The sequence below is a fragment of the Gigantopelta aegis genome, chromosome 3, assembly GCF_016097555.1.
Source record: "Gigantopelta aegis isolate Gae_Host chromosome 3, Gae_host_genome, whole genome shotgun sequence".
Classification (NCBI taxonomy): Eukaryota; Metazoa; Mollusca; class Gastropoda; order Neomphalida; family Peltospiridae; genus Gigantopelta; species Gigantopelta aegis.
In genome coordinates this window covers 51,578,143-51,595,609 of record NC_054701.1, presented here as the reverse complement: position 1 = coordinate 51,595,609, position 17,467 = coordinate 51,578,143, and the positions used below count along the sequence as shown (strand labels likewise).

Genomic DNA, 17,467 nt, shown 5'->3' with positions numbered 1-17,467 from the left:
TGAAATGAGCCATTTTTAAACATATTTTCACCTGAATAAAAATACATACAGACCCATTTTCAAGATAGCAGATTATTCATTAGAATGAATGTAATTTCCAATAGATATATTGGTCAGTAAGCTTATTTATCACTGCTTTTATCAGTACGATGGTTGAAGTGTATGTATGAAGGAGTTGTTGTGTTTGACTGTTGACAGAGGAAGATGAGAGTGGGGATGAGAAGAAGGACGAGGAGAAGGATGAGATTCAGAAGAAGCTGGCTGAGGTGGAGGACGTCGTGAAGAGTGAGCTGGCCGACCTGCGCAAGGAGAACAAGCAGATGCACAACCTGGTGACCCAGCTCCACCAGAGACACCATGACCACACACTGCGGGTGAGTGACCACTCTTGATTATTATACTTGTTAAAGTCCATCTTAATAATACTATACACAATCTGGTGAGTGACCACTTTGATTATTATACTTGTTAAAGTTCATCTTACTAATACTATACACAACCTGGTGACCCAGCTCAATCAGAGACACCATGACCACACACTGCGGGAGAGTGACCACTCTGATTATTATACTTGTTAAAGTTCATCTTACTAATACTATACACAACCTGGTGACCCAGCTCAATCAGAGACACCATGACCACACACTGCGGGAGAGTGACCACTCTGATTATTATACTTGTTAAAGTTCATCTTACTAATACTATACACAACCTGGTGACCCAGCTCAATCAGAGACACCATGACCACACACTGCGGGAGAGTGACCACTCTGATTATTATACTTGTTAAAGTTCATCTTACTAATACTATACACAACCTGGTGACCCAGCTCAATCAGAGACACCATGACCACACACTGCGGGAGAGTGACCACTCTGATTATTATACTTGTTAAAGTTCATCTTACTAATACTATACACAACCTGGTGACCCAGCTCAATCAGAGACACCATGACCACACACTGCGGGAGAGTGACCACTCTGATTATTATACTTGTTAAAGTTCATCTTACTAATACTATACACAACCTGGTGACCCAGCTCAATCAGAGACACCATGACCACACACTGCGGGAGAGTGACCACTCTGATTATTATACTTGTTAAAGTTCATCTTACTAATACTATACACAACCTGGTGACCCAGCTCAATCAGAGACACCATGACCACACACTGCGGGAGAGTGACCACTCTGATTATTACACTTGTTAAAGTTCATCTTACTAATACTATACACAACCTGGTCACCATGCTCCACCAGAGACACCATGACCACACACTGCGGGAGAGTGACCACTCTGATTATTATACTTGTTAAAGTTCATCTTACTAATACTATACACAACCTGGTGACCCAGCTCAATCAGAGACACCATGACCACACACTGCGGGAGAGTGACCACTCTGATTATTACACTTGTTAAAGTTCATCTTACTAATACTATACACAACCTGGTGACCCAGCTCAATCAGAGACACCATGACCACACACTGCGGGAGAGTGACCACTCTGATTATTACACTTGTTAAAGTTCATTTTACTAATACTATACACAACCTGGTGACCCAGCTCAATCAGAGACACCATGACCACACACTGCGGGAGAGTGACCACTCTGATTATTACACTTGTTAAAGTTCATCTTACTAATACTATACACAACCTAGTGACCCAGCTCAATCAGAGACACCATGACCACACACTGCGGGAGAGTGACCACTCTGATTATTACACTTGTTAAAGTTCATCTTACTAATACTGTACACAACCTGGTAACCCAGCTCAATCAGAGACACCATGACCACACACTGCGGGAGAGTGACCACTCTGATTATTACACTTGTTAAAGTTCATCTTACTAATACTGTACACAACCTGGTGACCCAGCTCCACCAGAGACACCATGACCACACACTGCGGGAGAGTGACCACTCTGATTATTACACTTGTTAAAGTTCATCTTACTAATACTATACACAACCTGGTGAGTGACCACTCTGATTATTATACTTGTTAAAGTTCATCTTACTAATACTATACACAACCTGGTAACCCAGCTCAATCAGAGACACCATGACCACACACTGCGGGTGAGTGACCACTCTGATTATTACACTTGTTAAAGTTCATCTTACTAATACTATACACAACCTGGTGACCCAGCTCCACCAGAGACACCATGACCACACACTGCGGGAGAGTGACCACTCTGATTATTATACTTGTTAAAGTTCATCTTACTAATACTATACACAACCTGGTGACCCAGCTCAATCAGAGACACCATGACCACACACTGCGGGAGAGTGACCACTCTGATTATTACACTTGTTAAAGTTCATCTTACTAATACTATACACAACCTGGTGACCCAGCTCAATCAGAGACACCATGACCACACACTGCGGGAGAGTGACCACTCTGATTATTACACTTGTTAAAGTTCATCTTACTAATACTATACACAACCTGGTGACCCAGCTCAATCAGAGACACCATGACCACACACTGCGGGAGAGTGACCACTCTGATTATTACACTTGTTAAAGTTCATCTTACTAATACTGTACACAACCTGGTGACCCAGCTCAATCAGAGACACCATGACCACACACTGCGGGAGAGTGACCACTCTGATTATTACACTTGTTAAAGTTCATCTTACTAATACTGTACACAACCTGGTGACCCAGCTCCACCAGAGACACCATGACCACACACTGCGGGAGAGTGACCACTCTGATTATTACACTTGTTAAAGTTCATCTTACTAATACTATACACAACCTGGTGAGTGACCACTCTGATTATTATACTTGTTAAAGTTCATCTTACTAATACTATACACAACCTGGTAACCCAGCTCAATCAGAGACACCATGACCACACACTGCGGGTGAGTGACCACTCTGATTATTACACTTGTTAAAGTTCATCTTACTAATACTATACACAACCTGGTGACCCAGCTCCACCAGAGACACCATGACCACACACTGCGGGAGAGTGACCACTCTGATTATTACACTTGTTAAAGTTCATCTTACTAATACTATACACAACCTGGTGACCCAGCTCAATCAGAGACACCATGACCACACACTGCGGGAGAGTGACCACTCTGATTATTACACTTGTTAAAGTTCATCTTACTAATACTATACACAACCTGGTGACCCAGCTCAATCAGAGACACCATGACCACACACTGCGGGAGAGTGACCACTCTGATTATTACACTTGTTAAAGTTCATCTTACTAATACTGTACACAACCTGGTGACCCAGCTCAATCAGAGACACCATGACCACACACTGCGGGAGAGTGACCACTCTGATTATTACACTTGTTAAAGTTCATCTTACTAATACTATACACAACCTGGTGACCCAGCTCAATCAGAGACACCATGACCACACACTGCGGGAGAGTGACCACTCTGATTATTACACTTGTTAAAGTTCATCTTACTAATACTATACACAACCTGGTCACCCAGCTCCACCAGAGACACCATGACCACACACTGCGGGAGAGTGACCACTCTGATTATTACACTTGTTAAAGTTCATCTTACTAATACTATACACAACCTGGTAACCCAGCTCAATCAGAGACACCATGACCACACACTGCGGGAGAGTGACCACTCTGATTATTACACTTGTTAAAGTTCATCTTACTAATACTATACACAACCTGGTAACCCAGCTCAATCAGAGACACCATGACCACACACTGCGGGAGAGTGACCACTCTGATTATTACACTTGTTAAAGTTCATCTTACTAATACTATACACAACCTGGTAACCCAGCTCAATCAGAGACACCATGACCACACACTGCGGGAGAGTGACCACTCTGATTATTACACTTGTTAAAGTTCATCTTACTAATACTATACACAACCTGGTGAGTGACCACTCTGATTATTATACTTGTTAAAGTTCATCTTACTAATACTATACACAACCTGGTGAGTGACCACTCTGATTATTACACTTGTTAAAGTTCATCTTACTAATACTATACACAACCTGGTAACCCAGCTCAATCAGAGACACCATGACCACACACTGCGGGAGAGTGACCACTCTGATTATTACACTTGTTAAAGTTCATCTTACTAATACTATACACAACCTGGTAACCCAGCTCAATCAGAGACACCATGACCACACACTGCGGGTGAGTGACCACTCTGATTATTACACTTGTTAAAGTTCATCTTACTAATACTATACACAACCTGGTAACCCAGCTCAATCAGAGACACCATGACCACACACTGCGGGAGAGTGACCACTCTAATTATTACACTTGTTAAAGTTCATCTTACTAATACTATACACAACCTGGTGAGTGACCACTCTGATTATTATACTTGTTAAAGTTCATCTTACTAATACTATACACAACCTGGTAACCCAGCTCAATCAGAGACACCATGACCACACACTGCGGGTGAGTGACCACTCTGATTATTATACTTGTTAAAGTTCATCTTACTAATACTATACACAACCTGGTGACCCAGCTCCACCAGAGACACCATGACCACACACTGCGGGTGAGTGACCACTCTGATTATTACACTTGTTAAAGTTCATCTTACTAATACTATACACAACCTGGTGAGTGACCACTCTGATTATTATACTTGTTAAAGTTCATCTTACTAATACTATACACAACCTGGTGAGTGACCACTGATTATTACACTTGTTAAAGTTCATCTTACTAATACTATACACAACCTGGTAACCCAGCTCCACCAGAGACATCATGACCACACACACTAAAATTGACAAAGAAAATAAGATGGAAATGACTATTGATTTTTTAAATGTAATTTTCAACAACATTAACATGAAAATGATACCCTTTCAAAAAATTAATATTATTTGATGTATTTATAAAAAAATTTAAGTGAAAATATGTTAGTAAAAGTTATAAACTTGATTTATACCATGTATTACTGTGTCTGCATTTGTTTAATTAATCCAGTAATCTGAATGTTAATATGTGGTGGCTCATTTATACCATGTATTATTGTGTTTGTGTTGGTTTCCCTCGGTGTAGAGTGACCACTAGTTTTGCTGTGTTCAGATTTCTCAGCTGCAGGACAAGGTGACGTCGACAGAGACGGAGATTGCTGAGTTGAAGAACGAGCTCGATGATCTGCAGTATCAGTTTGAGAAGGCTGACCAGCGATGTGAGAAGCTCGACCGCCTCCTGGCCGACGCCTACAACACCATCAGGACATACAAGGAAACAACTGGTGCTATCAGGGTGGAAGGTGTGAAGAGCATTGGAGGAACCAGGGTATACAACAACTTGTCATTGTCGCTGCTTTTCACATTGTTAATATGACAGTTCCTTAAGAAATGTTTGATTTTGTCAGGACCCATCACCTTATTTGAGCAGTGGGTTGATCAGGACATATTTGGGGGTTAAAACATCTCATTTAAAAAATTAAACAAAGAAAGGGTGAGCCAAAGTTACTGTTATATTTTGGACATTGCATCAACACAAGTGTCCATGATCATTCTAGTCGTACACTAAATTTGCTTGAAATGAAACAACACTTTGGAGTAACCTTTCACTTTTCTTGTCAGTGGCAGGCATGACAGTATACTGTTAAAAGTTGGGATACTTTGAACTTTGACCCATCAAGATGCTATTTGATATAGTGCTACTATACCATGGTACTGGTTATTCTGACTTCTTACTAGAGATGTGCAGTATAACCGGTATACCACAATATAAATTTTGAACAATACGTATTGCAATATTTTTCTAGCGTACTGGTATATTACGCTTGTATATTTTGTATGTGTGTTAGTGCACACATATTATATTTTTAAGCAAAAATTACCAGTTTAAGAAAAGAAACAATAGCATCACTTGTTCGGAATCAATCTTGATTGACTGGTGTATAATTTTTTTAAGTTATACAAAATGCACATAACATTAGAGCACTTTATAAATTCTAATAATTGAGAGTTTGTCTTTGCAATATATTGTGGTATGTATCGCAATTCAGGTTCCGGTATCTTAATATATCGTAATATGTATCGCAATTCAGGTTCCGGTATCTCAGTAAATCGTGGTATGTATCGCAGTTCAGGTTCCGGTATCTCAGTACATCGTGGTATGTATCGCAGTTCAGGTTCTGGTATCTCAGTACATCGTGGTATGTATCGCAGTTCAGGTTCCAGTATCTCAGTACATCGTGGTATGTATCGCAGTTCAGGTTCCAGTATCTCAATATATTGCAACACGAAAATGTTAGCAATACACATCACTATTTTTTACCATGTACAAAGCAGCAATCATAAGTTCTGTGTTTCCTTTCCTTGTAGCTGGATGAAATATTTTCTGAGTTGGAAGAACAGCGTGAGCTGGCAACAAACCGACTGACAGAGTTGGAGAAAATAAACAAAGATCATCAGGAAGCCAAGAAAGAAGTTGAAAAATTAAAAATGGATGTTAGTTTTAACAAACCTAGTTTATTATTACATAAAGATTTTGGTTTGGGTTAGTTTTTTACATCATTAAAACTTTGGCTTTTGTGTGCATCTCTGTCTTCTCATTTTGAAAGTTAAAAATCATTCAAATCATAGTTTCTTCAGCTGTTCAAGTTCTAAAATTTATCTTCATTTACTAGTATGCTATCACATGACACAATAGCTGATGCTAAACGGATTGCTAAGCTGTTATTAACTAAACAATCTTTCCTCGTTTACTATCTACCCAAACAGCTTCTGCACCTGCCCGAGTTGGTGATTGTGGAGACGACGGAGTACAAATGTCTTCAGTCGAAGTTTTCTGTCCTCTACAACGAGAGTCTTACCATGAAGACGCAGCTGGAGGAGGCTCGGAACCAGCTTCAGAACACCAAGAACACTCACCTCCGTCACATCGAACAGATGGAGGTAAGCCTTAAGTGAATGCTTGAATTCTACAGAAGTTGAAAAATTTTTGAAGGACATACCCTTGTTAAAGCTAAACAGAAAGCCATTAAAAATAAAATACGCTATAAAAAACTGGACTGGGTGCCAAAAGTCGTTTTCTGAAGCTTTCCGGATCTCTTGAAACTTGAAGTTATTTCTTGGTGGCGAGTCACCTCTGGTGATGTCCAGGATTCAGTAGTGGAGGAAGGAGGTACAGACACTGTTGATCAACATGACCAGTTAAATGTGGAAGATGATGATTCGGATGAATCCATCAATGATGAGTGCAGCTTCGGTACTTTTGCTTTCAGTAAGCAGGGTCAGTATGTTGCAGTGTACCATGACAATGACTATTTCACTGGGCAAGTGTTCAGCTGCAAAAACTTTGAAGAAGCAGAAGTAAAATGTCTTCAAAAATGTGGTATAAAATCAAACACGGCCAAGAATTGAAGAAATTGAAACTGTATCATGACATTTGTTAGATAAAATATCTTTGTAAGACTGAGGTTGCATAACAAAAGTTAGCTACAAGTGTTAGTAATGTGTAATTTAAGGATAAAATAGATGTATTTTTAAAATGGAGGAAAGACAAATTACAAATGGACAATATAGTATTTGGATTACAATATTATATTCAGCGATTTCTTAACACAATTTATCTAATAATATCCATGCATAAACCCATTGATATTTAGGTACAGTGGACTCCGTCTAAACCGGCATCTGTCTAAACTGGCAGAGTTTAAAGTCCCGTTCAACTACCATTAATTTATTAGGAATAATAGTCTTGACTACACTGGATGCTGTCTATTCAGGACTTCAAATGCAAATTCAAGAACAAAAGAACGGTTTATGTGGTTATTAGCTGTCTACACCGGCACACAATCATACCTCTACTGTCTGCCAGTGGTCACCTTTTAAACAATGACAGCAGTTCCCCAGTAATTAGGACACCAAAGAACGTGTTATGAAATAATATCGCCTTTTTGAAGGAAAAATAAACAATGAACAATAGGTAGCAAGATAAATCGGAATTTTATGTGTATGTGTTCATACATGCATTGCATCATACCGAACTGTTTACAATAATAAAATATTAATTCAGACCCTTGTTTGATTTAATTTTAATCAATAAAATAATGTTATTTATTCTGCTTGTTTTATATGCATTCTGGTTTGAACACATATTTTTTATTACAGTCAAATGTTAATATCCCACTTTCAAAAGTCAGGACTGAACTTGTGTCCCACTTCTCACAGACAACCCGTTGTATTTGGTTTATCGTGAGTTTGATTGGTTTCTTAGAAAGGCAGATATCTTCAGGTTTATACCAATAACTAAAACAACCATTACTTAGACTTACTTTTACAAATGTCTTACGCATAGTCAAAATGTTTGGTTAATATGACATTTTATTTATGTTGGTAATTTTTCTTATCAATATATCACAAGAACTGTAACTCTGGACAAACTCTGTCTGCACCGGCACTCTGTCTAAACTGGCATATTTTATTGGTCCCGGGTGAATCTGGTTTAGACAGTCCACTGTATTTAAGCCTTTGCTGTCAAAGAGTCATATGTTTAAAATCCAATGAATATCCAATGAACATAACATTTTAATAAGATTTAGCAAAAGTGCATGTTGTGAAACTACACTTGTGCCAGTTGTGATGTCACTGTCTCTAGAGTTAATCAGTATTTGTTTGAGTAGAGCCTTGATAAACACTGATTAACTGAATTTGCTGCCAGTATAAGATAGTTCCATCTAATAGAGTCTTTTTAAATGCAGGGCTAAAAATTGGGCTTTTTTCACGAGAATTCATGTGGATTCCCATTGAAGCAGTCCATGGGAATCCTGCGATTCTAAACATTTTTAGAGAACTTTATCAACAGTGTTAGTATATAGAATTCTGTGTCATATGCTACTCACTGTATATGGATTAAACCCCCCCCCCCTCCCCCCAACACACACACCTTACTATTTATTGAAAAGAATAACCAATTTGTCAGTAACAGTTTAACCAATTTTAAGGCAAAAAAAACAAACACATTTTTTATTATTATTTTATTTTTTACTAACAGTTTTGTTACTTGTTGGTTCCATTTTCTTTTTACCGTTAATGTTTTTAGGTGTCTTACCAGCCCCAAGTTCAGCCAGCAAACGTTTCGCTAACTATTTGATTGGTTTCCAATGTGGCCATTTGATTTACCTTGAACCGCCCACACACATACACACATACACACTTCTGAAGATTGCTTATTCGTAAACAGCGCATAGGATACTTTTGCCGATATATTTTGCCCATTGTATGGATATTTCTGAAGCGTATTTCTACAACCGACAAAAATATGTAATGATTAAAAAGAACAGGTAATTCAAGGTTAGGAACATAATATTAGCGAACTAACATAGAAATGTTTGGTGTATTAGTAAATTTGGGAACACTTAATTACTGTCTATTGTTACTATGTAAATATTGAACAAACATGTTCCTTTCGGTTCTCTTTGTTTGCAGTTTGGTTCACAGAAATGGGCCAACCACCGCTTGGCTCCAGGCCAGCCAGACTTAGTCTCGATAAACCACTAAGTTTCGAACATGCACAGATTTGAATGTATGCTACGCTTTTGAAGCCAGTTTAAACTGAAGCTTGATGGCCAGACTATTTTTTTTTTTTTTTTTTCATTTTATAAATTCGGTAATGTTTTATTCACTGATTATTCAATTTAATAATTTGTTGGAAATATTTCACGCGAATCCAAATAGATTCAGATGTTTTATGCTTGCGTGAATCCTGGCACGAATCGGATTCGGAGATTCGCACAAATTTTTAGCCCTGAAATGGGGTTTAAACTTCATTCTAAAATTGTGGGTTTTTTTATTTGTTAAACTGTCAGTATGTGTTGGTGCACTGGGTATGCATCTTTGCAACACAGAGTCTCATATTTCATTAAAAAAAATTCCACTCAAGTGTAGGACCTTTTGAAATTGGTCACATTATTCAAGACAGTTAAACTGATGGAAAGATGATTGGTTAGAATTGGTGCCACCATTATTGCTACATGTATGTGACAAAATTGTATAATGTCAGGAGTTTCGGAATATAAGAGTTAATGAAGTCTATTCTGTTTAGTATTTACTGCCCCATCAAGTTTTGAATGAGCAATCCTTTTCTTTGACAATATCACCAAGCAGTTATGTTTGTGGTTTCACTTTGTACTTGACTGCAACAAGCCAGCTCTATAATAGTGTATATTATTGTGTCAGAGCGATGAGCTCCTGTGTCAGAAGAAACTGAGGTCGGAGATGATTCAGCTGGAAGACATGCTAGCTCAAGTGAGGAAAGAATACGAAATGCTGCGCATTGAATTTGAACAGACACTAGCAGCCAATGAACAAACAGGTATGATTATACAGACAATGCATGTTCCAGAAGGGTGAGCACTTGCGTTACTCACATGACTGGTTCTCGTGCCCATATTAAGTGACCGCTGTGGGAACCAATACAATGGAAATTACACAGATTACATTTACTGATCAGCAACAGATATCATTTATATACTGTTTCCATAGTTCACTGAGAGCATTGGGAATGGGGGAGGGGGGTGGGGGGAGGGGGAGGGGATGGGATGGGTGATAAGTGTGATTCTTTTAATACATGTATGATGTTCCTGCTGTAAATATCATCTGAAAACATTACCACCGGACCTTAAGTTTAAAAAACAACATTATTAACCTTCTGACTACTGCAGGCGAGATATCTCACCCAACGTCACGCCAGTCGACATACTGTACACTGTATACAGTGCATTCCCCAATTCATATTTCCCATCGTTTTGCACATGATACTCACTGAAATTATTTTTTTCTTAACAGGAAACAGTTTAGTTTACAGCATGCTAGCTTTTGTTTGTTGTTTTTTAGTGGAAAATAGCTTGGAATTTTGAGTTCAGAAAGTTATTTTCAGCAAGTATTTTCACTTGACAACAATAGTGACAAGTCGCAGAATTTTTTTCGGATCGATAGCTGATAGCTAATTTTACAATAAATTTGATCGTTTTACCAACAACGAAAATCACCAAATATTGCAATATGAATCTTAGTTTGTTTTAAAAAAAACATTCTGGTGAGAAAACACTGTTATTGGGAATAATGGACATAAATACTGGACAGCTGGACACAAAGTAAACGCAACTTCTTTTATTTTTTGCCTAATTTTAATCACCATTAACTGATCTAAAATATCATAAAAATTACAAAATCCCATGAAAATAATAAAACATTTAAGTGAATATATGTCAATAAAAATTATAAACTTGTACCTACTCAACATGGTTTTTGTCAAAAATTAATCCAGTAGTGTAAAGGTTAAAATCCATGCAATATTTTTCAGGAACCATCAATCGAGAAATGCGAAATCTCATCCAGAGTCTACAAAATCACAACCAGCAGTTGAAAATGGAGTCTGTTCGGTATAAGCGGAGACTGAAGGAGGCACAAGCTGATATTGCTAAGGTGCGTATTTGGAGTTTTTTGTATAAACAAGTCGAGATAAAAATGTTTGATATCTGGCAATGACTACGAAGACAGTATCAACTTCAACTTTTGTGTTTAGTTTCATTTCTCACAAACTTTTAAGTTCTGCAACAATGCAACTAGCTTTATAATTACATGTATGACTGTTCATCTCAATGCTTGTTTATAAATGTGACTTTCATTCAATTAAAATTTTAATTAATTGTTTTAATTAAATGGGTTTTTTAAGTTTACTTTCAAAAACCCAACAGTTTGTGGATTTACATCTGTGGATGCAGAGACATCGAATAAGTTTATGGTTGTGCGTAAACTTTTCATATTTTCATATTTTCAACTTCTTCCCCAAAACTACTTGACCAATTCCAACCACATTTTGTGGGTAGCTTCCTTGGCACATGGACAAAACAAATTTGTAAATTTGATCTTTCTGACCCCAAGTGACCTCAGGGGTGAGGCCCAAAAGGAACAAAATTAAACCAATTTTTAAAAATCTTCATCTCTAGTTCCAGCAATGTTACAAATGTTGTAACGGTCAATAGATGGTTTATCTAATTTGTTAATGTCATTAATGTTGGGTTCCCCACTTGTTCCCAGGGAGGTGGTGTAGTTTACTTTTATTAGTTATATAGTAAAATGCATTTGAACTGTTCTTTTTTTTACTTATCTCTAAAAGGGTGGGACATAGCCCAGTGGTATAGTGCTCGCTTGATGCGCAGTCGGTTTAGGATCGATCCCCGTCGGTGGCCCCATTGAGCTATTCTCGTTCCAGCCAGTGCTCCACAACTGATGTAACAAAGGCCGGGGTATGTACAGTACTACTATCCTGTCTTTGGGATGGTGCATATAAAAGATCCCTTTCTGCTAATTAAAAAGAAGTGGCGACAGTGGGTTTCCTCTCTCATTACCTGTTGGTCCTTAACGCCATATAACTCTAAATAAAATGTGTTGAGTGCATCGTTAAATAAAACATTTCATTCCTTCCTTCACCTCTGAAACTACTTGACCAATTTTAGCCAAATTTTTTTGGAAGCTTTCTTTGCACATTGAGAAACAAATCTGTAAATCTGTTAATTTTGACACCCACCCACACCCCACATCCAGTGGGCGTGAGGGTGTTGGTGCAAAAATGGAAAATTAAGCTATGATGTGAACAGAATTAGGTTTTGAAAACCTGTTATTTTGAATGATTTTTTTTTAACAGTATATATTTCATAAGGACTATTTTATAATTATTTATGAATATACAGGAGTTAGTGTTAAGAAAGAAAGAAAGACATGTTTTATTTAATGATGCACTCAACACATTTTATTTACGGTTATATGATGTCAGACATATGGTTACGGACCACACAGATATTGAGAGAGGAAATGCGATGTCGGCACTTCATGGGCTACTCTTTCCGATTAGCAGCAAGGGATCTTTTATATGCACCATCCCATTGACAGGATAGTACATACCACAGCCTTTGATATACCAGTCGTGGTGCATTGGCTGGAACGAGAAATACCCCAATGGGCCCACTGACGGGGATCGATCACACACCGACTGCGCATCGAGCAAACACTACCACTGGGCTACATCCCGCCCCTAGTGTTAAGAAGACCTGATTAAACTATGTTGACTGAAATTGTCAGTCCTGTCTCACTGGCAAATAGGTCAGTATGTCGGTCAGATCTTTTGTTTGTGGCTAATAGATCCTAGTGTTAAGAAGACCTGAGTAAACTATGTTGACTGAAATTGTCAGTCCTGTCTCACTGGCAAATAGGTCAGTATGTCGGTCAGATCTTTTGTTTGTGGCTAATAGATCCTAGTGTTAAGAAGACATGAGTAAACTATGTTGACTGAAATTGTCAGTCCTGTCTCACTGGCAAATAGGTCAGTATGTCGGTCAGATCTTTTGTTTGTGGCTAATAGATCCTAGTGTTAAGAAGACATGAGTAAACTATGTTGACTGAAATTGTCAGTCCTGTCTCACTGGCAAATAGGTCAGTATGTCGGTCAGATCTTTTGTTTGTGGCTAATAGATCCTAGTGTTAAGAAGACATGAGTAAACTATGTTGACTGAAATTGTCAGTCCTGTCTCACTGGGAAATAGGTCAGTATGTCTGTCAGATCTTTTGTTTGTGGCTAATAGATCCTAGTGTTAAGAAGACATGAGTAAACTATGTTGAGTGAAATTGTCAGTCCTGTCTCACTGGCAAATAGGTCAGTATGTCGGTCAGATCTTTTGTTTGTGGCTAATAGATCCTAGTGTTAAGAAGACATGAGTAAACTATGTTGACTGAAATTGTCAGTCCTGTCTCACTGGCAAATAGGTCAGTATGTCGGTCAGATCTTTTGTTTGTGGCTAAAAGATCCTAGTGTTAAAAAGACATGAGTAAACTATGTTGACTGAAATTGTCAGTCCTGTCTCACTGGCAAATAGGTCAGTATGTCGGTCAGATCTTTTGTTTGTGGCTAATAGATCCTAGTGTTAAGAAGACATGAGTAAACTATGTTGACTGAAATTGTCAGTCCTGTCTCACTGGCAAATAGGTCAGTATGTCGGTCAGATCTTTTGTTTGTGGCTAATAGATCCTAGTGTTAAGAAGACATGAGTAAACTATGTTGACTGAAATTGTCAGTCCTGTCTCACTGGCAAATAGGTCAGTATGTCGGTCAGATCTTTTGTTTGTGGCTAATAGATCCTAGTGTTAAGAAGACATGAGTAAACTATGTTGAGTGAAATTGTCAGTCCTGTCTCACTGGCAAATAGGTCAGTATGTCGGTCAGATCTTTTGTTTGTGGCTAATAGATCCTAGTGTTAAGAAGACATGAGTAAACTATGTTGACTGAAATTGTCAGTCCTGTCTCACTGGGAAATAGGTCAGTATGTCGGTCAGATCTTTTGTTTGTGGCTAATAGATCCTAGTGTTAAGAAGACATGAGTAAACTATGTTGACTGAAATTGTCAGTCCTGTCTCACTGGCAAATAGGTCAGTATGTCGGTCAGATCTTTTGTTTGTGGCTAATAGATCCTAGTGTTAAGAAGACATGAGTAAACTATGTTGAGTGAAATTGTCAGTCCTGTCTCACTGGCAAATAGGTCAGTATGTCGGTCAGATCTTTTGTTTGTGGCTAATAGATCCTAGTGTTAAGAAGACATGAGTAAACTATGTTGACTGAAATTGTCAGTCCTGTCTCACTGGCAAATAGGTCAGTATGTCGGTCAGATCTTTTGTTTGTGGCTAATAGATCCTAGTGTTAAGAAGACATGAGTAAACTATGTTGAGTGAAATTGTCAGTCCTGTCTCACTGGCAAATAGGTCAGTATGTCGGTCAGATCTTTTGTTTGTGGCTAATAGATCCTAGTGTTAAGAAGACATGAGTAAACTATGTTGACTGAAATTGTCAGTCCTGTCTCACTGGCAAATAGGTCAGTATGTCGGTCAGATCTTTTGTTTGTGGCTAATAGATCCTAGTGTTAAGAAGACATGAGTAAACTATGTTGACTGAAATTGTCAGTCCTGTCTCACTGGGAAATAGGTCAGTATGTCGGTCAGATCTTTTGTTTGTGGCTAATAGATCCTAGTGTTAAGAAGACATGAGTAAACTATGTTGAGTGAAATTGTCAGTCCTGTCTCACTGGCAAATAGGTCAGTATGTCGGTCAGATCTTTTGTTTGTGGCTAATAGATCCTAGTGTTAAGAAGACATGAGTAAACTATGTTGACTGAAATTGTCAGTCCTGTCTCACTGGCAAATAGGTCAGTATGTCGGTCAGATCTTTTGTTTGTGGCTAATAGATCCTAGTGTTAAGAAGACATGAGTAAACTATGTTGAGTGAAATTGTCAGTCCTGTCTCACTGGCAAATAGGTCAGTATGTCGGTCAGATCTTTTGTTTGTGGCTAATAGATCCTAGTGTTAAGAAGACATGAGTAAACTATGTTGACTGAAATTGTCAGTCCTGTCTCACTGGCAAATAGGTCAGTATGTCGGTCAGATCTTTTGTTTGTGGCTAATAGATCCTAGTGTTAAGAAGACATGAGTAAACTATGTTGAGTGAAATTGTCAGTCCTGTCTCACTGGCAAATAGGTCAGTATGTCGGTCAGATCTTTTGTTTGTGGCTAATAGATCCTAGTGTTAAGAAGACATGAGTAAACTATGTTGAGTGAAATTGTCAGTCCTGTCTCACTGGCAAATAGGTCAGTATGTCGGTCAGATCTTTTGTTTGTGGCTAATAGATCCTAGTGTTAAGAAGACATGAGTAAACTATGTTGACTGAAATTGTCAGTCCTGTCTCACTGGCAAATAGGTCAGTATGTCGGTCAGATCTTTTGTTTGTGGCTAAAAGATCCTAGTGTTAAGAAGACATGAGTAAACTATGTTGAGTGAAATTGTCAGTCCTGTCTCACTGGCAAATAGGTCAGTATGTCGGTCAGATCTTTTGTTTGTGGCTAATAGATCCTAGTGTTAAGAAGACATGAGTAAACTATGTTGAGTGAAATTGTCAGTCCTGTCTCACTGGGAAATAGGTCAGTATGTCGGTCAGATCTTTTGTTTGTGGCTAATAGATCCTAGTGTTAAGAAGACATGAGTAAACTATGTTGAGTGAAATTGTCAGTCCTGTCTCACTGGGAAATAGGTCAGTATGTCGGTCAGATCTTTTGTTTGTGGCTAATAGATCCTAGTGTTAAGAAGACATGAGTAAACTATGTTGAGTGAAATTGTCAGTCCTGTCTCACTGGGAAATAGGTCTGTATGTCTGTCAGATCTTTTGTTTGTGGCTAATAGATCCTAGTGTTAAGAAGACATGAGTAAACTATGTTGAGTGAAATTGTCAGTCCTGTCTCACTGGCAAATAGGTCAGTATGTCGGTCAGATCTTTTGTTTGTGGCTAATAGATCCTAGTGTTAAGAAGACATGAGTAAACTATGTTGAGTGAAATTGTCAGTCCTGTCTCACTGGCAAATAGGTCAGTATGTCGGTCAGATCTTTTGTTTGTGGCTAATAGATCCTAGTGTTAAGAAGACATGAGTAAACTATGTTGACTGAAATTGTCAGTCCTGTCTCACTGGCAAATAGGTCAGTATGTCGGTCAGATCTTTTGTTTGTGGCTAATAGATCCTAGTGTTAAGAAGACATGAGTAAACTATGTTGACTGAAATTGTCAGTCCTGTCTCACTGGCAAATAGGTCAGTATGTCGGTCAGATCTTTTGTTTGTGGCTAATAGATCCTAGTGTTAAGAAGAAATGAGTAAACTATGTTGAGTGAAATTGTCAGTCCTGTCTCACTGGCAAATAGGTCAGTATGTCGGTCAGATCTTTTGTTTGTGGGTAATAGATCCTAGTGTTAAGAAGACATGAGTAAACTATGTTGAGTGAAATTGTCAGTCCTGTCTCACTGGCAAATAGGTCAGTATGTCGGTCAGATCTTTTGTTTGTGGCTAAAAGATCCTAGTGTTAAGAAGACATGAGTAAACTATGTTGACTGAAATTGTCAGTCCTGTCTCACTGGCAAATAGGTCAGTATGTCGGTCAGATCTTTTGTTTGTGGCTAAAAGATCCTAGTGTTAAGAAGACATGAGTAAACTATGTTGACTGAAATTGTCAGTCCTGTCTCACTGGCAAATAGGTCAGTATGTCGGTCAGATCTTTTGTTTGTGGCTAATAGATCCTAGTGTTAAGAAGACATGAGTAAACTATGTTGACTGAAATTGTCAGTCCTGTCTCACTGGCAAATAGGTCTGTATGTCTGTCAGATCTTTTGTTTGTGGCTAATAGATCCTAGTGTTAAGAAGACATGAGTAAACTATGTTGAGTGAAATTGTCAGTCCTGTCTCACTGGCAAATAGGTCAGTATGTCGGTCAGATCTTTTGTTTGTGGCTAATAGATCCTAGTGTTAAGAAGACATGAGTAAACTATGTTGAGTGAAATTGTCAGTCCTGTCTCACTGGCAAATAGGTCAGTATGTCGGTCAGATCTTTT

The 17,467-nt window shown here is 38.4% G+C and overlaps 1 protein-coding gene across 4 annotated transcripts in view; it reads left to right on the top strand.

Moving 5' to 3' along the window:
- The window catches only part of LOC121368206 (E3 ubiquitin-protein ligase BRE1B-like), a 47,246-nt gene that overhangs the window by 8,091 nt on the left and 21,688 nt on the right, over positions 1 to 17,467 (top strand). For all 4 annotated transcript variants that reach the window (XR_005957483.1, XR_005957484.1, XM_041492841.1 and 1 more), the window contains exons 6-11: positions 199 to 374; positions 5,115 to 5,330; positions 6,371 to 6,496; positions 6,770 to 6,943; positions 10,229 to 10,364; positions 11,355 to 11,476. Coding sequence is in view for 2 of the 4 variants with exons in the window: in XM_041492841.1 (XP_041348775.1) it covers positions 199 to 374; positions 5,115 to 5,330; positions 6,371 to 6,496; positions 6,770 to 6,943; positions 10,229 to 10,364; positions 11,355 to 11,476 (950 nt within the window). In the remaining 2 variants the exon portion in view is untranslated. The remainder of the gene's footprint in view (positions 1 to 198; positions 375 to 5,114; positions 5,331 to 6,370; positions 6,497 to 6,769; positions 6,944 to 10,228; positions 10,365 to 11,354; positions 11,477 to 17,467) is intronic.